The 27,803-nt window shown below is 34.4% G+C and overlaps 1 protein-coding gene across 1 annotated transcript in view; it reads right to left on the reverse strand.

Annotated features, from left to right (window-relative positions):
* The window catches only part of LOC129743155 (orexin receptor type 2-like), a 240,681-nt gene that overhangs the window by 83,004 nt on the left and 129,874 nt on the right, over nucleotides 1-27,803 (reverse strand). Inside the window, exons 5-6 of the mRNA XM_055735124.1 lie at nucleotides 19,025-19,131; nucleotides 17,851-18,001 (exon numbers count right to left, since the gene is read on the reverse strand). Coding sequence (XP_055591099.1) covers nucleotides 17,851-18,001; nucleotides 19,025-19,131 — 258 coding nt within the window. The remainder of the gene's footprint in view (nucleotides 1-17,850; nucleotides 18,002-19,024; nucleotides 19,132-27,803) is intronic.

A 27,803-nucleotide genomic window follows, 5' to 3' on the forward strand; every position in this document is an offset into this window, starting at 1 on the left:
CCCTAGATTTCTAGTACTTGGTATGATTAAATTATCTATTTTTTTTTCACTCGGTGGGCCTTTGACAGCCTTTGGATGCCTGTTAAAAGTACAATCAGACCAATTTTTTTCAAAATTTTAAATTTATGCTTTTTTGAGATATTTACGATGCACGAGAAAAAGAAAAAAAATACTTTGCACAGTTTCCTTTAAAATCCATCAATTTTAAATTGATAGCTGACAAACCGTTGATTATTCAAAGCATTATTTTGTGAAAGTAGTGGAAAAGTAAGCAAACACTGGTAAAAATGTTCACTGAGTTCAAATCAAGCATTGGAGAGAAGCACATGATCGACAATTACGGTTTAGGGTCATCAGAAAAGTCAAGGTTCATACTAGAATTTTAGTTTTTAATAAGCAAAACTAAGTGTAGATCGCTGAAATGTAAAAAAAAAATTTCTCCAATAACCCGAAAGTGTTGCCTAGTTATGATTCATTCAAATCTAACCTCAAACAACAAGTTTTGGCTCGTTCCAGAGCTCCTAAACTGAATAAACGGAACCGAGGCTATGAGACAGATGATTATTGATAGACGCCAAACATATAAAAAACCCTATTTCAAACAAATTCCAGCGTTTGAATCCTGTAACATGTCTTCTCGTGGTAAGGTCCTTAGCAGATTGAAGTTTGTATTTACTGGTTGTTTTATATAAAATATATTTTTTTGCCAAAATTCTGCTCGATTTTTTCAGCAGAAATTCCATTCAAAACGCTTTTAAGTGGCTCAAAAATAATCGAATTTTGTTAATTTTGAAACAGCTGTACCCACTAAATTGCCTTGAGTATCTTCAAAAAGAGAAGTATTGGACCAAAAACTAGCAGAAATTGAAGGAGGAGGATGCAGCCACCAAAAAACAGATTAGACGATGTCGAAGTTGGAAAAACTAATCAATATCATGACTAAAAAAAGTGAGCGCAGGCCGATGGGAGATACCATGAATAAAGTAGTCACTTTGCACACAAAAACTGATAAATAATTTTTTTGAATTTTTTTCATGAATTATCATAAGATTACCTTCATTTCCTTCATAGAAAGTATTTCGATCAAACGAATGGTTTTTGAAATACACGCATTCGTAACTGTCCCATTTCTAAAAGAACTGAGCTTTAAGAGAAAAATTTTAAACTCATAAAAGCATTACTTTGATAGTTGGTTTTTTTATATGAGTTTTTCGAAGATGCACTTTTTTATAAATCAAACGGCATAAGTGTTATTTTAAAGAGAATTTAGGCTATTTAAGCTTAAGAAGAATTAATTTTGATAATAATTTGTAATACCAAAAGTTTTGGAAGTTTTCTTTTGTATTAATGATATCTTGCAGTATGTTTCAATTGGAAAATTTGTCCATTATTTTCAATAAATTTTTAAAACGTCTCATAAAATTTCTACAAAACTATAATTGACGGTTACTGATAAAAAACTTTTCTTTTCAACTAAATTTTCATATCTTTCCCAGTTAACTCGGGAACTGGATTGAGCATTGATAAAAGCAGCGATAAGCAAATGAAACGTAAAAGCGTTTCCCGGAAATTAGAGCCGGCTTCCGCCATCAGCTCTTCGCTGATAACCCAAACGGATGCTGTGTTGATATTATTGTCTCAGTTTTTTTTTTTGTTGCGTTGTAGCAACGCAAATATCCTTACTGCAAGATAGGATAATCCTGTGAATTTTTTTCTGCGAAAAACTGTGCTCAGCGAACAACAACAGTTAAAAGACGCTAGACGGAAGTGAAAACGGAAGGATTCCTGTTTCCGGATGATTGCCCACGACAACACGACACGATTATACTCTCTCCCGACGAATGACGCCCAATGGACTGAAACACCACCGGAAGGATGCTGCTGCGAAATTTGTTTGTCTTTTACCTGGCTGAATGAAGATTTCCGGCTGCTTCTTTTTGCTATCCAAGTTTCCGAACTGAAGCATCACTTATCAACAAAATTATTCAAATTTTTGGCATTCTCAGAATTTAATGAAAAATCTGTCACGTGAATATTCGAACAATACCAGTAGATTATGGCGTTAAAAGTATGAATAAGCTGATTTTGTCATAAACACCTGTTGTAAAACTGTACCTGGCAACCCAATTTATTTACAAGCAGGTGTTTCCGAACAATGCAAGTCATTTCAGGAGGGAAATCAACAAGAGCAGGTACGTCGAGGGGAAATAATCTACTCAAACATGGAACGAAAATAGCGCTGCCATCCTTCGGGATATTCAGGAGGAAGTGACAATAAACAAACACAGAAAGAAGCTTTCACCCAACATTCGGTCTAGGGGAAGGTGTGAGATATACCTACTCGCTCGTGTAGGAAATCTCCCTCTGCTGCTGACATTTGAAGTTCCATTTTCTAGCTCATCTGTTTTCGCCGGAAAAGTGAGAGATTTCAGAACAAAGCAATTTAAATTTGTGAATGGAGCAGAGTTTTTTTTCTCCGTTCTGTTTTGTTGTGTTTTTGTTTAGCTGGAGCTGATTCGGAAGGACAACCAAACATCATTCCAGGTTCCATGGGAAAAACTAATGGATTTGTGATAGGAATTGTTTTCCGGAACAGAAAACGGGAGGAACTTTTCTCAGTAAATATTTGACAAACGATTTGCATCCTTCCGAGCAGCCGTGCAGCCAAGACACGCGCGCTCCTGATGCACAGGACCAGAGTAATGAATTTCTGCCACGAACTAACGAACGAGGGCGCGAGGATAGTTCACGGAATGTTTATCTTTCCGGTGATTGAAACGAGGTTCTTTTGATCGCGCAATCAAAGCAGATGATGAAATTTCCCTGAAATCTTAAACAATGAAAGGATTTAATCTTAGATATTTTTTTATATATTTTTTAACGAACACCTAACTTAAGGTTGCCAGAATTTTTACAGCACGTATCCGGGGCCGGGCAAATCTGGGCAAATTTTATAAAAACCTGGCAAAATCCAGGAATATTTTGTGAAAAACCCAGAAATTGTTCAACAAAACCAAGAAAAAAAATTTTTTTTTATCAAAATTTGTTGATAGATTTTAAATTGTATTTGAAGCTTCCGCAAGCCGTTCGTGATTATTTATATAAATTTCGTTCTGTAGGCATACATAGAAAATTTGTACTACACGATTTGTTTTTTTTTGTTTGATTTGCCATATAAAGTGTATAAATTCGGGTAAAATCCGGGTATTTTTCAATAAAATCCGGGCAACTGAGCCCGGCCGGACTGTTCCCGAATTGTATTATAATACTCGGGCAAACCTGGATAAAACCAGGTAATCTATCAACTTTAACCTAACCTATGATAAATGACCTGCATCCTCTGGCTGTAACATGTGTGATGATCATGATGATATTATTTAGTAAAAAAAAAAATCTTATAGCTTCATAGAAAAGTTGAAGGATTTTTTCGTCTTAGGATGTTATAGACACCGTCATGTAACTTTTCAACTACAATGGATTCTAAAAAACTTAATGTCTACAGATACTCATACTGCTTCTACACGAAAAGTTTTAAAGCTGATGGGACTTCAAATTTACGTTCTCAAAAAAATTATTGGTTTCACCAGTTAATTTTACAAAAACATGCGATTTTGACCCTTCTAAGAAAAACGGGTAAGTTGCAAGAAACTTTGTTTTTGGATGAAAAATCATATGAGATCGTATGAAAATTTATAATTTTCGATATATTTGTGATGTCATAACGCATAAAGCATTGATTGCAGTAATTTTTGGTTTTGTTCGAATTAAATTCTACAATTTTTCAGTGAAAAATGTTTTTAAAGAAAAGATTGATGTTACTGCATACATTTAGGGGTAAAAAATACTACAAAAATTTCTACTAGCTGAAGTCATAAACATTAATGGATGGATGGATAGATGAAATTTTCAAATTAGCAAACGCAGCATATGGAAACAAAATGTAAAAGGTGAATCTTGGATTTTCATTCTTGATGCATTTCAGCCAAGACTGGTAACTGAATAACAAAAATATTTATTTAAAAAAAATTGGCGAATTGATCGAAAAATATTTTTACACCAACAGTATTGGTATAGAACATAGGTCGGCAATCAGCGGCTCGCGAGCCGCATGCGGCTCTTTTGATGCAAAGCTGCGGCTCTTTAGTTCACTGCGCTAATATTATAATATTATTATATCATTATATTATATTTGAATAAAAAAATTATAAAATCGTCCTAAAGTGATAGTTGAGTCTTGTGACCTGGCACACGGACTTTCATAGGTCCAGAAGAGAATATTAAAATTTCATCCGCTGTAGAAACAAGCGGAAAGGACCAAATGAAAAAAAAAACATTTTTTTGGCCTTATTTTACGTTTTTTACCTTTTACTATTTTTGAAGCATCAGCATAGAGATCAAGATTTAATTAAGCATTAATCGTTAACGCAAAGAATGACTGTTGTTTAAAAACATCATTATTTAAATAAAATTATTTCATTTCAAAACGTGTGTATATTTTTAATTCAATCGAACACAAACACAGAAAATTAAAGTTAATCGTTTACAAAACAGTGGTTCTTAGACAGCCTCTGTTTTGTTATCAAACAACGTAAACTTCATCAAATTTTACATTCTAAGCACTTGCAATCACTTTGTTGCCCTTTATGACAACTAATCAGTTAAAATTTCCAAAATCTTATTAGAATTAATCAATCATTTCGAAAAATATTTTCAACTTCGCATGTAAAAACATAAACACATTGAAGACACCACCGGAACCCTATCATATTATTTGAATTGAAAACGATAGTTTTAATTTATCTGAATATTGATACCTTAATCACCTCAATAGCATTCCGGATTTCCCGGTCTACCCAGGGCTTGCCCAGAAATCGTGGAATAAGGCCCGGTTTTTTCCAAGATTATTAACAATTTTTCTGAAATTCAGAATTTTCAACTTGTTTTAGCGAATAAATTCGCATTCATTTTTTTAAATTGTTAGATAAGATTTGAACGCCGCTGATGTATCTTAATAAAAATAATTCAAAACTAAGAATTGAAAATTACAAATTAAAGTTTGACAGCTTTTCATACTCGAATCAGCATTGAGAATGATTGATAATTTTAATTCAGAAAATTTATTTGAAAACTTAATCACAGGCTAAATACTTGTTATCAATAACTAAATTAACCTTTTTACCCCGAAACAGTTTTTTTTATAATTAAATGGTTTGTTTAAAAACAAATTAAACCTTCGAGTTAAAATGAACTGTTTCTTCACTATTTGTTACAAATTTTCTATGAAAGCTACAAAACCACATTTTACAGCTGCAGCTGCAGCTTTAGAAAGCATTGGCGAAGCATAAAATTCTGAAGACACGTTCGCTTGATGTCAAGAATTTTAAAAATTCTACCAGTTGTCAGGAGCATATTTTTTAAGATGAAAAAAACCGACTACAAAAATTTTAGTAGATCTTTACCTCATACTTCTGGATTTTGGAATGAATTAGTTAAATCTGGGGAATGTCTTAAAAAAGCTTGAAAATTTTAAGAAAATTAACTTTTCTTTACTTTGTTATTAAAAAGCTTTTCTTTGCAAAGAAATTATAAATTTTCTTAAAGTTTCAAGGTATTTTCGAAAATGTGATAAATTTCAGGTGCGAAATGTACCAAGACAGAATCATAAGATTTGACTAAATTATAAATTTTCTGCTTTATAAATATGTTCCAATATTTCATTATAACATCATGCAAAGCATTGATTTAAGCTTTATATGGACTTGAAACTTTCTTGATTCGATATTTGCCAACGCATTATAATTGATGTACCATGTTAGAAGAGTTGACGATCCAGAAGAAAATCCATGCACTTAATGCCTGGTATTTATTGATCAATCATAAATTTTAAATTTATATTACTAAAAAAAATACAATAAATCTTTAATGCGACTCTTTAGAACTCAGAAATTTTCAAAATTTGAAGTTTTTGGCTCTTCCTACTTAAAAGGTTGCCGACCCCTGGTATAGAATAACAAAAGCAATATATGGTTGTAGGTGATATCATTAATCTAATCCGTCATACTGGGTTAATTTTTGTACGGCATCGAAAAATGTTCGATTTATTCAATTTTCTCTGAGAATCATAGATATAAAAAATTGTCTAACGATATGAATAGCTAAGTCATCATCATTTTGTTATCATTAAATAGAATTCGTGTGTAATCAAACAGTGCAGAGTTTTTGGTGGAAAATTATTCAAAGAAAGTTTAGTTTATCTATGTCAGATTGTTTGTTAGAGCCTTAACAACAAATTTTAGAAGAAGAAATATTTTTTATTTCTTTTTGTAACAGAGAAAAGTTTAAAGTTTGCACTTATAAAAATGGAGGCGTAAATATGTACGTTCACAAACTATTCTTGCAAGGTTCATCCGATTTGCATGCTTTTTTTTTTGTCTGACTTTGATGCCTGAAACGATAGCAAACAGTAACCAAAATGAGCTATCAATGCCAAAATGATACCATAATTTAGTATTGCATTTTTCACGATGGCAAAATAAGGTTTCATTGAAGCATCAATATGTCGAAAGGTGATGCCTAACCAATGCCTCAATAAGACATTGAGACCACAATGAAAGCACTTTTTGGTTTTGTTTTTTTCCAAGATACCAAAATGAGGCATCATTCAAGTTTAATTTGCTATGTGCAGAAAAGTGAAATTAAAATGATAGCATAATTTGGTATCTGTGATGAAAAATCATATTCAGTTAGGTGAAAAAAATAAAATGTAATTGAAAACAAACATCAAATTTCTTTGTTATCAACAGAGTGTGCGCATTTTTAAGTGTTGGTTTTTCAGTCATGTCGAAAATATGCTTCATTAAGGTATCATTACTTTGAAAACTGAAGTTACACCTATATTAATATCCCTCTACTACTCAACTATTTCTAAAAATTGAGTTGCTGCGACTGTTACGGCAAATGAACTTTTAATATCTGTAAAAAATTGAAATTCTTATAAGTCTATTTTCATGGAATGAAAAATGTGATATTCCTAAATGAATTCGCATTATCACCGCTAAAAATGTTGAAAGCACAAAAGTACCATTTTTTTTGGAAAATTTTCAAATTTTTAATTAACTTTCAATAAAATTTAAAAGAAAACCAATCAGAGACATCAACGAGGTTAACAGGGTTGTCAATTAACCTTAACCCTATTTTGTAAACCACTCGCCTAGAATACGACGTTTTATCCCTTCAATGTGTGATTATTTTTTTTAAATGAGTTACTTATCCAGTTTTAGGGAAATAATTTTAATTCAAATAATACAACTCAAAACGATGGGATTGTTACTTGAGTCTCAAGAAATAGTTTTAGAAATTGTTGATTAATTTCAATGCTTTAAAAAAATAGGTACCTTACATTGACCATCAAGTTCAAAAGGATGCTTTTGTTAAACTGAAACTGAAAATTTGGACAGAATTTCCAAAACTGTTGAAGTAATAAGCAATTTCATAAAAGTATCTTTTTAAAAATTATTTATTTATTATTTCGTTTTTTTTTATTTTTCTTTGATACAACATATAGAAATGAAAATCCAGTAAGTAAAAAAAACATATGGTTTGATTGCTTTTAATCTTTATAAAATATTTTGTGGATGTATGATTCAAAAATATTCACTCGTTTCGGAAATTATTTGTAATAACTTATTTTGCATTAGAAATAAATATACGTTGAAATTACCAGCAAGTAAATCCGAACCGTAATCGTTTTTAATTCGGTTGAAATAAATTCAATCTAAAATAAAACATGATTTTTTACGATTTTCTCCTTTCTCAAATGTATTATAAGACATATATTCAATGTTACTGAGCCAAACGAGGCCTTAAAAAAGAAAACAAAAACATGTTTGTTTACGAGTGGAGTAGTAGCTGCTGTCTGCAACGGAGTTTGAACAATTTTGGATTGTTTCCAGTCAGTTTTCGCTACATTTTGCGGCCAGTAGTGTGTGCTCAGAAGACAGAAACAGATATTTAATTTCATAACATCTTCGAACACAAGAAGCTTGGAAAATAAAAAAAGTTTGTCTCGAGAAAAATATGATTCGAGATCCAAATTTGGTATACGATGAAGAACACTTCTTACATAGTTTTGGCGTAAAAAGAAAGACAATTGATTAAAACTGCCTAAAATGGCGACACATTTCAATAATACATGCTTTGGGTTCTTATCTTGGGTTTAATAGAAATTGAACACTAGACACTAATGGCTTCTCTGTTAGTAAAAAAAATAATCAAAAACGGATAAAAATAAATTTTTAAGTTTATCCCCGAAGATATTTGCTTTGAAATTTCGCTGGAAATCAATCTTCTTCAATAATTTTTGCCCCAGGAAGTAGGCACTACCATTAACATTTCTTTGAATATAATGGGGTGACAACAAAGGTTAATACGGGGAATTTCAATAAACGAAAAAAAAGGAGGAAGTCTGACCTTTATGGGTTTAATTGCTATAAGATATTTGCGAAGCGAAAAACAACGAACTGGTCCATTTCCAAGATAATGTAAAATTAAAGGTTTCATGAATTCCTTGAGGGTTCCAGATGATTGCGGCCGAATATATGTAGAAAAAAGCCGCCAAACTTCCAATAGTGTCATATTGACATTCAAGAGCGGATTACGGTTAAATTGTACAGATACTATCACCACATATTATATCGTTTCTTGTACAAATGTTAACTATGTGCTGCTTTTGTACTGCATCAACTACGAAATAATGCCAACTGCATCTTGAGAACCAAAATTGATATCTACATCGTTGCCACTACATTTGCTTTCGGTCGATCTGACTGTTTGAGCTGTATTATCATTCGAATCATGACATTGCCATAACACAACCATACAATTAACAGCTGTGATGCTAGTGATAATCATTTGCGAACTTCGTAAACGATCATTGAGGTGACTGCTGCAAGTGACATGAAATATTTAGTGATGCTGAGCAACAACAACAACATGCCAAAAGTTGGTCTCCGAGCATTTCATTTATAATCTACATTCATTACATGCGTTTTCATCCTTAGTTTTAAACGACTGATTGCTGTGGGTAATTGCTTGGAATGAAGCTTAAATCGATATTTAAACATTTCGCACGCTCTTTATCCCGGAAAATCAATTCAGCTCCCTTAACTCGCCTAATAGAATTTCAATGTCAATGCCAGGAAGAGGATGACAACGTCGATGATGATGCAGACGAGACAATCAAGAAGATGACGGCAATATAGACGCTATCTTAGAATTTTCCCTTCTACCCTACACATCAATAGTAGTGTGCAGGCTAAAGTGCTGTGGAAATTGTAAGTTTATACAGTAGTGAGCGTGAATAGGGCACTTGGCGGTGTGCTGCAAGACGAGTGCCTTCATCCCGCCATAATCCTACTTAACGTTACAACTGCCGGCGATGTGCAGTTTATTTTCCCCGGCAATGTGCATCATCTTCGATGTGGCCCACATTCTCACGGTCGCCATGTTGCTCGCTCACGATTGCTTCCGGGGTTACGACATCCGGATTACATCATGTTGGTAGATGTCGATTCCCGGTTTTAAATAAACGATGGGAAAAACTTGGAAGGGTGGATGGAACTTGTTGTAAGATTGTCGTGCTGTTTTCGGGAACGGGAATATTTGTTTGTGATGATGATGATGATGATGATGATGCTCGTCCGTATAAATGCGAATGCGAAATGTAAAATGTTAACGGAAGTGCATCGGAATGTTCTTTGATGAGCATTCCATTCGGGGGAAATAAACGATTTATGAGATGTGAGTTATGCGAGCAGTTTTTTTCCGACTGAATTACGAAGATTTTTCAATCAAGCACAAATGGAATGAATTTTACCTAGAATTTCTTAAACAAATGGATCGAGGAATGATTCATCGAATTGATTATTCTCAGACTAAAATTAAAAATAAAACATTTTAATCGGAAGGGTACTTTTCTTGACAATTTAAAAGATTCACGTATCTTTTGATAACTCCATCTCAATCCAGGCACGTGAAGATGATTTTCCAAAAAAGGACAATTTCACCTCGTTAGGATGAATAGGTACTTTTTTGCCCTAGAAACTTACTTCCCCAAAACCCCGTCTGATGATTTGAGATAGACCGGCTTCAGGATTTTTTAGCCTCGAAATTGATTTTCTGGCAACAGACCCCACACACCTAGCTTTCGACTCGGTTCGACCGAAAATCCCATTTGTATAATAGAATCCAATGGAGGTTTCCCTTTTCCCGTTGAGCCAACCTCCCAGGAAGGATTTTTCCGAGCCAGTCATCGTAATTCGGCAAATCTTATGGTGACGATTACAGCAAATCATCTGCCCCTAAACGGCCGTAACCGGGTGAGTCTTCTCGGCCTCGATTAAACCCCGTTTCGTGAAGATTGAAAAGATAGGTTCGTACGGTTTCTTTTTGGAATGAAGAAGTTTTTCACTTTTACTGCTCACTGTCTGATTGAGGGTATTTAAGATGAAATTGGCAATAAAATTCTGACATTGTGCTAAATTGTCAGAATAGCAATTATCTTGAGGGTTAGTTGGAAAGCCTCAAACTAAACTACCCTTTGACTCGTTGGCATTCTTATTATTTATATTATTTGAAGATAAGTTGTCTTAAAAATGACAAAAATGACAAAAATGAAAAAAATGACAAAAATGACAAAAATGACAAAAATGACAAAAATGACAAAAATGACAAAAATGACAAAAATGACAAAAATGACAAAAATGACAAAAATGACAAAAATGACAAAAATGACAAAAATGACAAAAATGACAAAAATGACAAAAATGACAAAAATGACAAAAATGACAAAAATGACAAAATGACAAAAATGACAAAAATGACAAAAATGACAAAAATGACAAAAATGACAAAAATGACAAAAATGACAAAAATGACAAAAATGACAAAAATGACAAAATGACAAAAATGACAAAAATGACAAAAATGACAAAAATGACAAAAATGACAAAAATGACAAAAATGACAAAAATGACAAAAATGACAAAAATGACAAAAATGACAAAAATGACAAAAATGACAAAAATGACAAAAATGACAAAAATGACAAAAATGTCAAATTTCAATACAAATGTGAGCCTCGTTGAACGATCCCTTCAAGTCCGACAAATAAGTTCAAATTTTGTAAGAGCTATCTCATCTGAACCAAGGATCGTTTCCAGCTTGGTTTTGATTACGGAATAAAGCCACTTTTTGGACCACCCTATAGTAAAATTGTTCAATATCACTAGCATGCAGTTCGGCCATAAAATGCCCCTGTAGAATTTATAAGAACTGAAAAGTATATTGTGGAAGAGTAGTTATAGAGTATTTCCAGAGAGATGTGTCGGAGATGTTTGGATACATAGTTAATGTTGTTAAACCTAATTTTAGGACCAAATGGATTGGTAAAGCCAGATCCCGACAATGTTATTCAAACCGTGTGGAGCACATCTCTCAGATATAAGCTTTTTTTTGAAAGATTTCAGCTTTTTTCCTAAGATTTAAGCTTTCATCTCCTATGCTCTCAAGGCAAAAAAAGGTTAAATCTGAAGAAAAAAAAGCTCAAACACGAGATTCACCGGCACTTATTTAAAAGACGTTGGTCACACGAGACATAGACAAATCGTGTAACGTTGTCGGGATCTGGGTAATGCACGTGCTAAAGGTCTAGACCGCATGGCTTTCCTCTTGCTGAGCAAGTTCGAGCGATGTGTTATCTGTTTTTCAGATTCCGTTTTTATTGGCAGCGTTTCTTATTGTTTTCACGCAAGTACCGTAAACGTCCCTACTTTTGACAACTTTTTATTTTCGAACGTTTTTTTTTTTAAATATTTACCCTTTATTTAAACCCCCCAAGCCAAATAATTTTATTCTTTTTAACGAATAGTCACCGTTGGTGACATGATATGCTAGTTTAATGACATGGGAAGCACGTGCATTACCAATCCATCGCATTGGGTTGGATGAATGGGTGAACGTAATTGCTCCTCTCGCTATTACTTCTTCCAGCCATTCAATTGATGCGGGACAAAGGGTCTAGAATCTATTCAAATGTGTGCTTAAGAAAAGGTATGAATATAATTGGAAAATTTATGAAATTATTCAAAACTAATGTGTTTCAGAGACAATTGAAAGGCAGCCAAATTAACGAACAGGAGCTAACTGATGCATTTTAATTTCATAAAACCCTTTTCGATTGTTTCAGTAATTAAAAGTAATTTTGATTTTTTTTGCCAATTTTTAATCAGGAACAAAAAGTTGGCTATTTTTTTAGAAGTTATTTATAACGTCCTTTCAATAAGTTTTTCAAAAGAAACAAATCGCTAAAGCTCGTTACTCCTTGATCGATAAATACTTTTTAATAGTATTTTAAATTCATTATTTAAATTTAAATTCATTGTATTCAAAGATAAGGACTTTAGGATTATTTTATTAAATCAATCGTTTTCAAAGCTGAACATGTTGTTACCTATGACTGAGTAGCTCAGGGATACAATACAAATTGGTTAGAAGACTTACCTCAGCCGCTCTCGCCTACCTGGTAAAACGCACCGAACCCCTTTTAGTTTCCCCTAGATTCTTCCCCTTATTGTGGGATTTTCTTTCTTTCCTTTTTCAACACTTATTATCTTCATTTTCTTAACCTATATTTTTACTTCTTTTGTCATTTTTAGTCTGTGCACACTTCCGACGTCACAAGTTGGGGCCACCTGCTACCACCGCCTAACTTCATTCCGCTTAATTCCCTCCGGTTTCTTCCTTCCACCTTCCTCTTCCGACTTTCTTCCTTCGTCTTTCTTCCTTCATCCTTCCGCCTTCCTCTTCCGACCTTCTGCCTTCGTCTTTCTTCCTTCCTTCTTCTTTCTTCCTTCCTCTTTCTTCCTTCTTCTATCTTCCTTTCTGGGCCACTTCCTTCGCACTACTCTTCTATCCTCCTCCCGAACAACCCCAGCCACGCGGTTTCTTTCCGCTGACTGCTTCTTCTTCCTTTTTCTCGGCCGCGTGCCGATTTACACGGCAGCTGGGAATAGGGAGTAATTTCACTGAGCTCCACCGGAATACTGCACCCGGGAGCTAAAGGCAATTTTACCCGGGGACACTCCTGCTCGACCGGAATAATTGACGGTTCCGGGAGCTGAGGGGATGACACGTGGTTCACTTCTGAGGGATCAAAGATAGTCGTTCGTGACCCGAACCGTCCCACCACGTTGGCTTGACTTCCGGCCTTTGCCCTCAACCCTAGAGTATCCACTTTGTTCCCCTCGGGAACCGGTATTTCGAGCCGTTCCAAAAAAACCACTTTTACCACTCGACCGAACACAAAATGGCCGTCCGGACAAAATGAGCCTTATTAGTCACCGAGGGATCACAGTTGGCTACAATCCCGACTGGCTTGAACGAGTGAAAAAGTTCGACTCCTCGAGCAGCCGTTCGATATTCGTTTTCGCACCCCGCTTGTTGTGTTGAGTTTGTGTGTGTGTCTTCGAGGGAATCTTACGGACTGGGGATCTCTCAGCCTGGGGATCTCTCCTACTCTCCTTTCCCGATGATGTCTTCTCTGGCTGCTCCCTTACCACTACTTGTTAGTTCAAATCTATTCTCTCGGTCAAACACCAAGCACCGGTTTGAGCACCGGTTCGACAAGTATCGATCAAAACATTGATTGAATGATTTGTCATTTACCTATCGAAACCAATTTCTACCTGTCACTGAACAAACCGATTTGACCGATTCGACATTTCACTGCGGAATATTTTTCCAATGTGGTGAGTTCACGTTCACGTTCGCGTCCAAGTTCACAAGAACTGTAAACCGGGCTTTATGCAAAAACTACGAAAGGAATACAGCTTACAACAAATTACTTTAGCATTTTGTTTTCATAATCATACACATTTAGAGCAAGTTCACTGGTGTTGAGAAAAAGTGGTACACTCAGAAAAATACTATTATGTATGCCATAAGATTCTCTTATAAAGTGGCGCCATAAGAAAAATTAATGAAATTCATAAGATTGTCTTATGACGCGAATGAATTCTGAAGATGAACGCCTACTTCAATGAGAGGTTGTTGCTTTTCATAAGAGATTCGTATGGAAACAGTAAATCACTTTCTAATAAGAAAAATTCTCGATATTTCATGTTGAAAACATTCACTTTATTGTTTGCCAAATTTGTTTAAAATTAAATCCTTCATGGTCACCATCAGCAGCGCATCAATACACGGCTCCATCAAAGTTTTTTTTTGCCGCATCTTAATCTTCGACCTTTCGTTTTTTGCGGATCAGCTTGCTGAAAAGTAAACAAATAATGTATTTTAGTTTACTAATATATTCAACGTTCACACCAAAAACATCAAATCGAACTTACCATTTTTGAGATAACAATAACATTTAACATTGAAGGAAAACTATAATAACTATGAACTGGCGATTGCTTCGTACTGTTAGATGATGAAAAAAAACTGATGCTATGAATGAATGTGTTCATCATTTTTTCACAATGCCGTTTCGCGTTTTTTTCTCTAATTATTTGAAACTTTTGGAGATTCCGCTGACAAATTGCGTGGTCATCAGGTCTCGCACCATCCAAAATTTTTTCATTCCAGTTTTAATTGCTTGAATTTTTTAAGAACGTGAAATTTTGATGCCAAAATTAATAAGATGGTTTATAAAAAATATTTTTTTTTCTAAAAACAAATACTCTATTGCTTTAAGAACAAATAAAATAACTTCTCCTAGAGAAATTGATATATGGATATTTTTTTAAATATTTAAAACAAGAGTAGATTAACTGAAAAACTAATTATTTAAATTTAAATTTTGGAGGACTAGCTACAAATATGGTTATTTATCACTTCCCTTCATCTTAAATTACTATAATCATGATTATACTGTTCAAAATATGTCCACTGGAAAAGAAACGCAGCTGCCACATCATAATCAGTTGCTTGGATTCACAATGAAAACCGCTAGTAAACCCCAAAGAAAACACTCAATTGCTGAGCACAGAACATTTATATCCAGAAAAAGGTAAATTTTACTTGTTCAATCTGTAACATGAGCAAGGATAACGATAAAATTAAATAATAAATATGACTCTAGAACAAATTTATTTTACTTTAAAGTGCTTCTGAAATAAAATCTTTGGTGCTTATTCTGCGAGTCACGTGAAGTGGATTTGTCTGGTCAACATGATTTGACGTCAGTGAAAGTCGCCGACGCTGATAGTGATGAAAATTCCGGTTTGTGGATTCGGCGATAAAAATACTTGAATGGTTTTATGACGCTGTTAATAATTTTAATTGAATGTCACTTACGAATTATTTCATAATGATTTAAACAAAAATAACCTCTTAAAAATCATTCTTCCAATTCCCTATAAATTGATTTATATAAATATCCTTTCCTTTCCTATCCATTTAGTTTTTTCTTAGTGTAAATCGCATCGCGTTCGTCGCGTGCACTGTGAACGATCCTGAAAAATGTTCGCGTGAAATTTATTTCAGGTTCATTCAAAAATCGCTCGCTCGCTCGCTCGCGTGCACTGTGTTTCTGCCCTTAGTCGTTATAAACCCCATTGAGTATGCAAACAGTAATCAATATGCAGAAAATTAAACAAGCACAAGAATATTTCAAAAGAGAATTTATCTTTGTCATGTAAGTCACATAACCTCCAAAACATATATTAAATTGAAATAGCTCGGTGCCACCTCAGATAGCACGAAATATGTACAGTAGAACCCCGCTTAAGCTATTAAATTGACCTTTAAAATTTATTCTTACCAGAAACTTCTATTGAATAGAAAAATAAAACCAAGCTATGCGCCTGAATGATATGCAATACCAGAGCATAAGGAACCCTATCCCTATGTCTATGTATTTCGTTCTATCCGAGGTGGTCCCTCCACAAGTAAGCGGGGTTCATCCTCATCCTTTTGCAAACCATCCGGGCGCAAATATCGGAAAATATATGAATCTTTGTCAACCTCATGGCTGGGATAACGCGGGAGCTCAGCTATAGGAGTTCGGACAGGCTGGGTTCTACTTTTTTAACGTTTTTCCTGACTTTTTGGATAAATGATCTCAATGTACTCTTTTTGGTGTCGAAAGATATAGTAACCCTAGTCTAGAACGCAGATTTGATGCTTTCCGTATAAATATGCTCTTGGCTCAGTTTCAACACCTATAAATTTTCTTCTAATAAGCATCTACTTTATCTATCTGTTATTTCTTTCCAATCTGTATTTCTTCTATCAAGAAATTTTCACCATAACCTTCATCGCAATGCCATTAAACTAGCATATCATATTATCAAAATCCAAATTGTCTTTCTGCTTTCTTATTTCGGATACTGTATTTTCAGTAACAGCAATCATTATCAATTAAAATAAAAAGCTGTTTTGAAATCCTGGTAAAAATCCGGTTTTTCATTTCATTCCGACCACAAAGATGGTAAAGTGTCATTAATAAAACCTTAATAAAAAAAATTTCATTCCGATTTCGATTCATGCTTTTCAAACCTAAATATCATTATACATTTTCAATATTAAAGTAAAATATTTCTTGATATTCATATCCAGACTCGAAGTTCTTAAGCTGAATTATTAAGCAGATTTCCAACATAACAGATTCACAAGACAGATTGAATGAATGAAATCGAATTGAAATCCAAAGCATTAGAATTTGTATTGATTCATGGTTGAGAGCTCTGAAACAAATTTAACTTCTTGGCTCATATTTTAAATTTTGATCTGGAATTTAATTTTGAAGATAAGCTACCCACCGTTAGTTGATTTTTGTAAATTTTATTTTCGGCCTATCGGTGAAAATTTAGAGTGGAACTCGACGAAAAGTTCGATAATTCGTCAAAACACTATCGGAATAACTTTTTTATTATTTTTCCTTCAAAGTGCATTAAAATCCCTACATTTTAAGTAAAAAATGGTTTTATTTCGTTTACAAAGATCCGAGATAGACTTTTAATGCGTCTAGATTTAACGTGATCCATTCTCTATATATAGTTGAATGTGTCAAACCAATCATACAAATACAGCTGAATATTTAATAGATATAGTTTGTCGAGAACCAATCATCAATATGATTGAATAAAGGCAGATTTCCGGGAATCCCCGGGATTGGACACTCTGGTTGCCAAAAACGAAATGGGCCTATATTGGACAATTCACCCAGAAACTAGAAACTAAAAAAATGCCGACGGAGAGTGAGTATCGAACTCAAAACAACTATCTTAACTTGTCTTGCCAGTTGCACCACTTTGCGGTGTGTTCTACCTGTGACAGTTGGAAAATGAGTGTTGAGTCTGTCTGTCATGGCTTCTTAAGCACGCACAGCGTTCGGTCAATCCAACAAATAAACAAATAGACAACATGTTTTTAAATAAAACGTGATTGTTACTTAAGTTTTCCCAATTAAGTTAAGACTTCAATTGCAGGTTTAAACATTATGAACATGTTTAAGCTGTAAATATAAAAAAGTTGCTAAAAACTAAAAAAAACAATTGAACTTCATATTTTATATTCAAGGTTTCTGCGATAGAACCATGCAATCAAGGCATCAACGATGCTGTTGAAAAAAAGAGTTTTTAATGGCGTTTTCCACATGGATTGTTACAATCCTAGCAGATATCCTCTCGTTGTGGTTTATGTTTTTCCGTGATTCAGTTCGTAATGATTTCTTTAAAAAGGGAACATTTCGACTGTCCAAAACATGTGTCCATCCATTATTACATCCTGTCCAGGGAAGGGTTAAACAAAGAAAAACAGGGAAAATGAAACGACTCCTCGTAAACTCACCTGGCCACGTTGAGCATATGGACCGGAAAGTAGCACCCGGCAAACATGATCACGACGGCCACCAACATCTTGGCCGCTTTCCGCCGGGCCCTCAGCTGGCCCATGGTGCTGGTATTGCCGACACAATTCAGCGTCCCTCGGGTGCCATGAACTGATTGGGTTCGAAATCAAGAAATTTTGTTGAAGCCGGAAAGGAAAAAAGACAAAAGAAAATGCTTTAATCTTACTGTAACGAGGTGGGATTTCTCTTACTTTCTCTTAGAAGGGCGAAGGATTGTAAAAAAAGGGCGAGGGAAGCGGAAGTTGGTCATTTTGTGGCTTGGAAACAAAAAAAAAAGACTGACAACGTTGGGAAGTCGTGGATTGGAAAATAAGCACCCGGTTTTTCCGTCATCGGGATGATTCCGAAACCAGGCACTATTGATGTGGTGAATCAGTGCGAGCAGCATCAGTTTTGTCCGGTGAAAAATCGTTTTTCTGAGCGTGGTAATGAAAACTCTGGCACGGTGTTATTAGCAGTAATATTTTAAAGAAAAAATGACAAAAATGACAAAAATGACAAAAATGACAAAAATGACAAAAATGACAAAAATGACAAAAATGACAAAAATGACAAAAATGACAAAAATGACAAAAATGACAAAAATGACAAAAATGACAAAAATGACAAAAATGACAAAAATGACAAAAATTTCAAGAATGACAAAAATGACAAAAATGACAAAAATGACCAAAATGACAAAAATGACAAAAATGACAAAAATGACAAAAATGACAAAAATGACAAAAATGACAAAAATGACAAAAATGACAAAAATGATACAAATGACACAAATGATACAAATGACACAAATGACACAAATGACAAAAATGACATCGACTAAATGTATTAACATTATGCCTTTAAAATAAATCAGAAAAAGCCTTTTTTCTGTTCTTTTAAAAATTTTGTTACTGATTTTTATCATTTAAAATATCTTTTACAGACACACCGTTCTAGAAAAGCAGCAGCGAACAGTCATTTTTCCTTCCACCATCTGGAGCTGCCGACAATGAAATCGGACTCTGCCAACTTGGGGCCAGAGCAGTGGGTCAGTGAAATTTAATGGGTTTGGATGGCTGAATGGGATAGGGTTTGGAAACAAAAACAGGAGGAGGGTCCGCAAAAACTCACTTCCACACGGCTGGTTCCGGGACTCTCGATGGCCCGGGATTGTATCCGACCGCCAGAGGACTCGCACGATCTGAAAGTACGCAATCGTCATGAACAGCAACGGCAACCTGCAAATGAAAGAATAAAGAAAAACATGGAGTAAATCGGTAAAAAAAACGAAAAACAAACACAATTACTTGGGGAGCTGAGTAAAAACAACCACCTAAGACAAACAACATTGGCAAGAAATGGGATTAGAAGAGGATTCCCTGAGTGGAAAGTGCCATTCCGCATCAGTGTCTTAGCTGTCGTCGATGGAGTTGATCTAACCTGGGATGATGGTGGTAAGGCTAATCCTCCTTCTAGGTTTTACTCCACTCAGGGGTTTAATTTTAAAATTGTCCGCACTAATCGATCGGATCAAAGGATAAGACGCCCTTGGGGTCTTTTTTGGAGAATCGAACTGGAAATAGAATCCCATAAATCAATTAAGGACTGAACACCATAAACAGCTGGGCCGGATTAAGCCTTCGGGGAGCACGGGTAAATTTTTCTGGAGGGGGCCCTATGATTCAATTTTTTCAGTATATTGCTTTCAAATAACCCTTATGTCTGCTTAGCAGGTCTATTCAAATAACATTTGTCAATAATCACGTGCAAACATTGCGGGTGAGTTAATTAACTAAAATAAAAACTGTGATTAGAGCTGTTCAATGTAAAATTCAATTAAAAATTCAATCACCAACTAAAATTCTCTGGTTTGGAAAAAATCAACGATAGGTGAGTTTCAATGTGTTTTTCATTACATCATCAATTGTCTTATAAGTGCTATATCGAAAGCAGAATAAATATGCTTCAGATGAAAATTGGGAAGTAAGCTGAAGATTTATAACTTAGAAAAACGGGCTTGTGATATAGCTCAGTTTGCAAGTCTGTTGTCTCCTGAGCCGATGTCCGCGAGTTCGAGCCCAAGAGCAAACATCGAACATAGTTGTACCGGATGAGTTTTTCAATAACGATCCGCCAACTGCACCGTTGATAAAGTCGCGAATGCCATAAAGATGGTAAAACGACTATAATCGAAACAAAAAAAAGAGAAAACTTAGAATACGAAATAATACCAAATACAATTATGAGAGTTACAGAATTTTAATCTTTAAAATCAGGTTTTATTCGGTACCAAAATTCGGTGTTTCAAATGAAAACCATAATTTGATATCAAGTACCGAGAAACAAATACAAAGGAAATTCAAAAACGATATTAAGAATCAAAGTTACTACCAGGGCAGGTTGTTCAAAATGTATTAATCATAAATAATCCAAATACTAATTTCCATTTTATATCTTTAAAACACAAAAAATGCCATTTTTGATGTATATAATGTTTAAATAATTTATTACAATTTCAAATCAAGAATATGATTCTCATTAGAATAAAAAAAAAAAACAGAAAATATAGAGATCAAATGTTTAAAACACACATCAGTTATAATTGAAAAAAATCGGTGAAAAACTTTAATGAATAACGTAGAAGAGACTGAGGTTGCGTTGCGTGAGATAAAAATGTCAATCCAACTGTAATTGTCATCGCTTTGCGTAAGCATATATTTCTATATGATGTTGACTTATGAACGCATCATATAATTCTTTCATTCAACAAGCTTTAAAATTTTTTTTACATAATCAAACAAGCACCAAAAAATGACTTCGGAGGAAAACCTATACTTCACAATAAAAATATGCTCATAAACTTTTTATCTTAGTTTTGTCCTGCTCTTCTCATGGTAAAGGAATAAAATATTTTCATGAATAACCAAAAAGTCACTCGAACGCAATTAATTTGCAAATAATCTCTAGTGCGGAATCATGAGCCACATGGGTATTTCAAACCAGTCCCTTATTCCAATATCTTATCGTTTCAAAAGCTTCAATTTGTTGAATTTCTGATTTTCAGCTGAATTAAAAGCGTACTACCCTCGAATTGGACTGATTAAATATGTTAATTTATTAGTCATTTCGCAAATCGGCTGTTTGCGCATTAGACCGCTGCAAAAAATGACTTTTTGCTCCTATATGTTTTTCCCATGCCCTTTGAGTCATCAAGCATCAGTGTAAAATTTTAGATGTTTTGGATGATTCCTGAGTAAGCGGAAAGTATTTAAGTTTTGTATCGAATTTTTTATGGGAAAAGAAATTTTTGCACATTGAAACATCCATAAAATTAAAATAGCTTGAAATGGATTGGTCTTTGATTTTTGGTTTTGACTGTTCTTAGAAACCATTCGAAAATATTAAAAAATGGCAGAACTTTCTTGCGAGAGCCTCTAATAACTTCTTTCAATGTTTTTGTCGAGGTTATATAAAAATCAATAAATACATTGGCTATGCAAAGCAGTTTTTGAGATTTTTTCCTCATCCTACGGTACCGCAGCTTTCAAATAAGTGGTGTGCTTTGTACACATGATTGAAGAGGATCTTCCATATAAACCGTCCAATGTAGGACCGTAGGAAGAACCGACTCATGGGAGGGGGTTTTGGTGACTGATTTTTACCTTTGATTTTTTGCTCAACAAAGCACGAACAAAAAAAATTAAATCAAAATATGTTTATAGCTATATGATTATTAATTTTTAAATCCTCAATAATAGTCTTCATATTTAATCGTGACTTTAGAAAAGTGGTCCTTAGCCTAAAGTGTGAGCTAAACTTTTTATAATGAAACCTTTAGAAACAAAATATGGAATTTACTCTCATTCATGGTTAAATTTTTTGGGTAGATCAAAATTTTTTGATTTGAGCATAAAATAAGTTCTTTTTAGAGTAGACTTCAATTTATAAAAAGTTTATTCTAAACTCGAATCAAACAAGTAAAATTTTCCGAACGCTTTTTCAAGTTCAAAGATTTCACCTTTGATGAAAATAAATAAAATTATCCAAGAAAACAGTAAAAGATAAAAAAAAATGCAGGATGAAATTTTCTTTATGTAAACTTCAACTAAATTTATGATTATAATTTAAAATTTGGCTTTAAAAAAAACTACAGTGTAAATAATGTCAAACAACACAGCAAAAAATATAGAATGTTGTGCAGACTTTTTAGGTGAAGATCAGGTACATGTTTTTTTCAAATATTTGCTTATAAAGAATCAATTTCATAATGAAAATCCTGTGGATGATTTTTTTGAAGTATAATTGAGGATATTTTGCATTGAACAAAACTTAAATAAAAATACTCAAATTCTACTTTATATTTGTGATTTTCAGCTAAATTCTGATTACAGCTTCAAACTAATTCTGATTAAAAAAAAATTGAAATCGGGAAATTGAATTGACGAGCAAATATTTAAATTCATGTTCTTTTGAATGCCTCAACAATTTTATGTTGATTGACAAGACAAATCTTTTTCTGAATTTTCAAAAAAAAAGACTCTGAAAATATAAACTCAACATACGCAAACATTTTAAAAACACTTCAACACACAAAAAAAATAAACTCAAAACATAAAAACACCAACACAGAAACAGGAATCCAACAACAATCTGTAAACAATAGCACACACTAGCTGAACCAGATCAAAGTAAAACAAACAGTGGAAAGTGGCGACTGTGAAAATCGAAAGCAGTGAAAATTTAATCCAAATATAGGAGGAAGTCCGAATTTTCACACAGTAAGTCAGATAGCACTACATAACACTAAAATCAAAAATTAATCACACAAATTATTGTAACAGAACAAATGACAGCTTTATCTGATCAGCCGAATCAAACCTGACAAGAAATACGACACATTTTAGGTAAGAATCAGATAATCTGTGAAAATTTTTTTGGAAATTTAGTTTACACACAATAAATTTGCAGTCCCTGATGACGATCCTATATGGATTGAAACGTTGGAACATAAAATAAATAGCCGTTTTCACGATTGTATCCCATTCACCCGAAAAACATTGCTCAGAATGATTTTTTCCCAGAATGACAAATACCCGAAATCAAACCCCAGAATGAACCATCTCCCAGAAAAAAATTCCCCAGAATGCACCATTTACCAGAATTTTTTTCCCAGAATAGACCATTTCCCAGAATGACACAAATCCCAGATTTTTTCCTCTAGTATTTTTATTTGTTTTTTTTTCTAATGAATTCTTATAAATTTCGTATGATTCAAAATTTTTTATTTCATAATGATTTTTTAAATGAAACAACAGGTTTGAAATTTTCCAACTAAAATTTTTTTAGAACCAATATTGTACTTTGTTTATGGTTTGGGTACTTTAACCATGGTCCTTTAAAAAACCGTTACAATGATTAATTGTCTTTCACATTCGAAACATACTGGTGGTGTTACTATGTTTGTGCAAAATGTATTGGAGATACAGTGAGGGGCAAAATAAAGTGTCCAAATTATTTTTTTATCATTTTTTTTATTTTTCTGGTTAAAATTCACCGAAAACACATCGTAATCATTTTTAAAATATTGTTTATTATGTTCTTTTTAATTTTAGTTAATGTTGCGCTGGTAAAAAAGAAAGTTTTTCTGATAGAAAAAAAAAACAATTAATATTCCAAAAAAAATGGGCAAAATGAAGTGTCCAACTCAAAAATCAATATAATTTCGATAAGTTTCCATTGCGAGGCCCCTCGAATTTGTTTGTTTTGTGTATTTTGACGTTTTATAAACAACTAGCTTGACTCTGGAGTATTCAAACAGGTGTCTACATTCGAATAAGTTGTAAAATATGGAGAACGCGTAAATTTCTGGTTCCATTCCGTTGTCCATCCGGAAACTGGTTGTTCGTGATGTGAATAACGGTCAAACGCACCGGGAAGTGGCCAAGCACTACGAAATCAGCAAGACAGCGGTATCAAAAATCATGAAGAAGATGAAAACGTTCGGATCGGAGGTGGATCGCCCAGGAAGAGGACTGAAGCCCAAGACAGATGCCAGAACGGATAAGAAAATCATTCTTGAAGTGCAGAAAAATGCAATAATAACGATCCGGCAGATACATGAAGAGCTCCAATTTTCGGTATTGCGTCGTACTGTCCGTCGCCGCATCCATGCAAAGGAGTACCATAGAAAGATCGCAGTGAGAAGGCCTTTCATCAGCCAGGTGAACAAGGCTAAGCGGCTCAAGTTCGTCAAGAAACACGCCGATAAACGGCTCGAGTACTGGAAAACATTGTTGTGGGCCGACGAATCCAAATTCGAGCTATTCAACCGGAAGAAGCGGGATCATATGTGGCGCAAGTCTGGTGAGGAGCTCCAAGACCACCATATCCAAGGAACAGTCAAGCACGGAGGAGGTAACGTGATGGTGTGGGGGAGCTTTTCTTGGGGTGGGGTGGGCAATTTGGTAAAAATTGACGGAATCATGACAGCTGAGTCATATTGGAATATCCTGCGAGAAAACCTCGAGGTATCAAGACGGGCCTCAAAGAGCGCTTCGTTTTACAGCAGAATAACGATCCAAAGCATACGGCCAATCTGATGAAGCCATTTTCCCGTTCCTGCCGCATCAAACCCCTTGAATGGCCTCCACAAAGTCCTGATCTGGACCCCATCGAAAATCTGTGGGCCATCCTCGATGCTCTGATTGATAAGACTGGTGTGACAAATTAAAAATACTTATTTTGATGCCATGGAGCATGCGTGGGAGGAAATCGACCCACAACACTTACACAACCTTGTTGAAAGTATACCGAAGCACTTGTAGGAGGTGTTGAAGGCCGAAGGAGGCCATACCCATTATTAAATCGTTCTTGATTGCCTTCAGTTTGTTGAAGCTGTACCGATCTGGACACTTTATTTTGCCCCTGTTTTTTTTGGAATATTAACTGTTTTTTTCTATCAGAAAAAACTTTTTTTTAACAGCGCAACATTAAGAAAAATTGAAAAGAACATAATAAACAATATTTAAGAAATGATTACGATGCGTTTTCGTTGAATTTTAACCAGAAAAATAAAAGAAATTGGAAAAAAATAATTTGGACACTTTATTTTGCCCCTCACTGTAGATGTTTTACTGAATGCCTATCACGATATGAACTGGATGCTGACCTTAAAATTGAGGAATCGAAAGAAAAGTATCATCGTTGGTGGAATTTACCATTCGCCAAGCGCAAATGGCGCCCGTTTTATGGATATTCTCGAAAACCTTTGGCTAGTGATATTGTAGTTGAATTGATAACATTTTTTGTGGCGATTTCAATATCAACTTTAATAAAGAAGCAGAATGCAGAGACTTGAAACGTGTTATGGAAGCATATGGGTTTCGACAAATTGTTACAGAAGACACTCGAAGAACGGTAACCAGCAGTACTAGAACTGATCTTGTTTTCACTAATGTGGACAGAGCTGAAGCAGTTATCATTCCAGATTGTCGCATATCAGATCATGAGACAATAAATGTTTCTGTTGGTTTTGGACATAAAGAATGGGTTCCAGGAAACCATTACATGGTGAAGGATTGGAGTCGATATAATGATAACGCATTTCGTCAGCTTCTGGAGGCAGGAATACCAACCTTGAGATGCGCTGACTTAAATGAGTTAGTAAGACGCTTCGACTTCGAAAGATAGTGTAAATGCACTTGTGGTCCAAAAAGAGGTTAATCCGGTACTAAATGGTACAGGTTCGAGTACTAAATGGCACTCCAGTAGCCTCAAGCAAATGAAAAAGCAAAGAGACAATCTTTATAAAAAGTTTCTAAGAACGAAATGCGAAAGAAGTTGGCAAACATACAAGTTGGTAAGGAATGAATATTCACGTGAAATAAAGCTGACTAAAAATCGATCAATTCAATATGAGCTGGAAAGCAATCAAAATAATGGAAAATTGTTGTGGAAAACGATAAAACGATTAGTAAGTCCAAATGCTGCAAAAGAAAATACCGTCTCGTTTGACGGGGTTGAAATCACGGATGAAACTGAAATTGCAGAGAAGTTTAATGACTTCTTCATTGACAGTGTCATGGAAATCCATGACAGTATTCCGGCAAGTTCTAACGCCTTTGTGGATCATATTGTCTGCAATGGTGGAAGTTTCAGTTCATTTGAAATAATAAGTTGTCAAGAATTTGATGAAATCGTGAAAAATATGAAATCCACGGCTGGTATCGATAACGTCTCTTTGAAAGTTTTTAAGGATTCTCTACCGGTACTAGCTAATTAATTAATTAGGAATAATACCTTGTACATGGAAGCAATCGACTGTTGTGCCAATTGAAAAAGAGAAAAAACACGAGATGCTAAATTATATCGTCCGATAAACATGTTGGAAATACAAGAAAAGGTGCTGGAGTTAGCAGTTAAAAAACAATTTCTACATTTTATTGAGTCAGAAGGAATATTGATTAACGAGCAAAGAAAGCAGCGTTCAACGAAGTCGGAAGGCCAATATTGAAAACGGTAGTTACACAGTTGCCGTGTTTCTGGATTTCAAGAGAGCTTTTGGAACGATTGATCGGTTAAAGTTGGTGAACGTTTTGGAAAGAATAGGTATCAACGGAACGGTACTAAACTGGTTCAAAGACTACTTGAATAATAGAATGCAAAGAACAAAATATGGGTCATCATATTCACGATATAGAGAAAATAATCTAGGAGTCCCCTAAGGAAGTGTTCTGGGTCCCATATTATTCATATTGTACATCAATGACATGAAACACTGTCTACGTTATGGTTCTTTCAAATTATTTGCGGATGATTCAGTCTCCTACTGGAGTGGTGATGACTTAGAGCTCGTCATCCAAGAAGCAAATGCCGATTTGAAAAATATTTCTGAGTTGCCATCGAAAGAGTGCACCAGGTAAAATACTTGGGAATACAAGTTGACGAGAAGCTATATTTCATCGCACATATTGACTATAAAATCAATAAAATCGCCATAAAATATGGGATACTTTGCCGAATTAGTCGCTTTATGACTTTCTGTTCAAAAGTAATTTATGTTAAATCCGTGATGATGCCACACTTCGATTATTGCGCTACAATATTGCTTCATGCATCTGACACACAAACGAATCGACTGCAAAAAATACAAAATAAAATTATGCGATGCAATCGATACGATGCAATCGATACACCCCTAGTTTTTTAATGCTCGATATTCTTCAATGGTTGTCAGTGAAACAGAGAATTGCATATAACAGCTTAATGTTTATATATAAGATGAAAAATGGAATGTTACCAAATTATTTAACGGACGGCCTGCAATACGGAATCGACATTCACAGATACAACACTAGAAGAACACAAGACTTCAGACTGCCAAATATTAGAAAAGAGATGAGCAAACGCTCTCTTTTCTACAATGGATTGAAAATGTTCAACAACCTACCGTCGAGTATCAAAGATATTGTGAACATAAACACTTTCAAGAAAATGGCAAAACAATACATCAAACGGACTGTTTGAAAATATGACCAATCCTGACAAGGATCATACGATGAAAGTGATGGAATCTGACGAAGAATCAGATGTTAAATTGTACGGTGATGGACATACGCGGGAGTAAGACTAAATAAGTCGTACAGAAAAGAAAATTTAAAGTAAAATAAAATTATCCTTAGGATAATATGTCCCTCCCACTTCTAAAGAAGCGTATGGGGTGGAGGAAGGACCCAAATGGGCCTAAGGGACCATCACGAATATTTTATTTGAATTCTGTAGTGCTGGTTTAATCTTAATTAATTATTTCAATTATCTATTTTTAATCTGTTTTGTGAATCTTAATTAAAATGTGAGTTTCAAACGATGAATCTGAATCTGAGTTTACAACTTTGGATTTGGAAGCTTTAAT

The sequence above is a fragment of the Uranotaenia lowii genome, chromosome 2, assembly GCF_029784155.1.
Source record: "Uranotaenia lowii strain MFRU-FL chromosome 2, ASM2978415v1, whole genome shotgun sequence".
NCBI lineage: Eukaryota > Metazoa > Arthropoda > Insecta > Diptera > Culicidae > Uranotaenia > Uranotaenia lowii.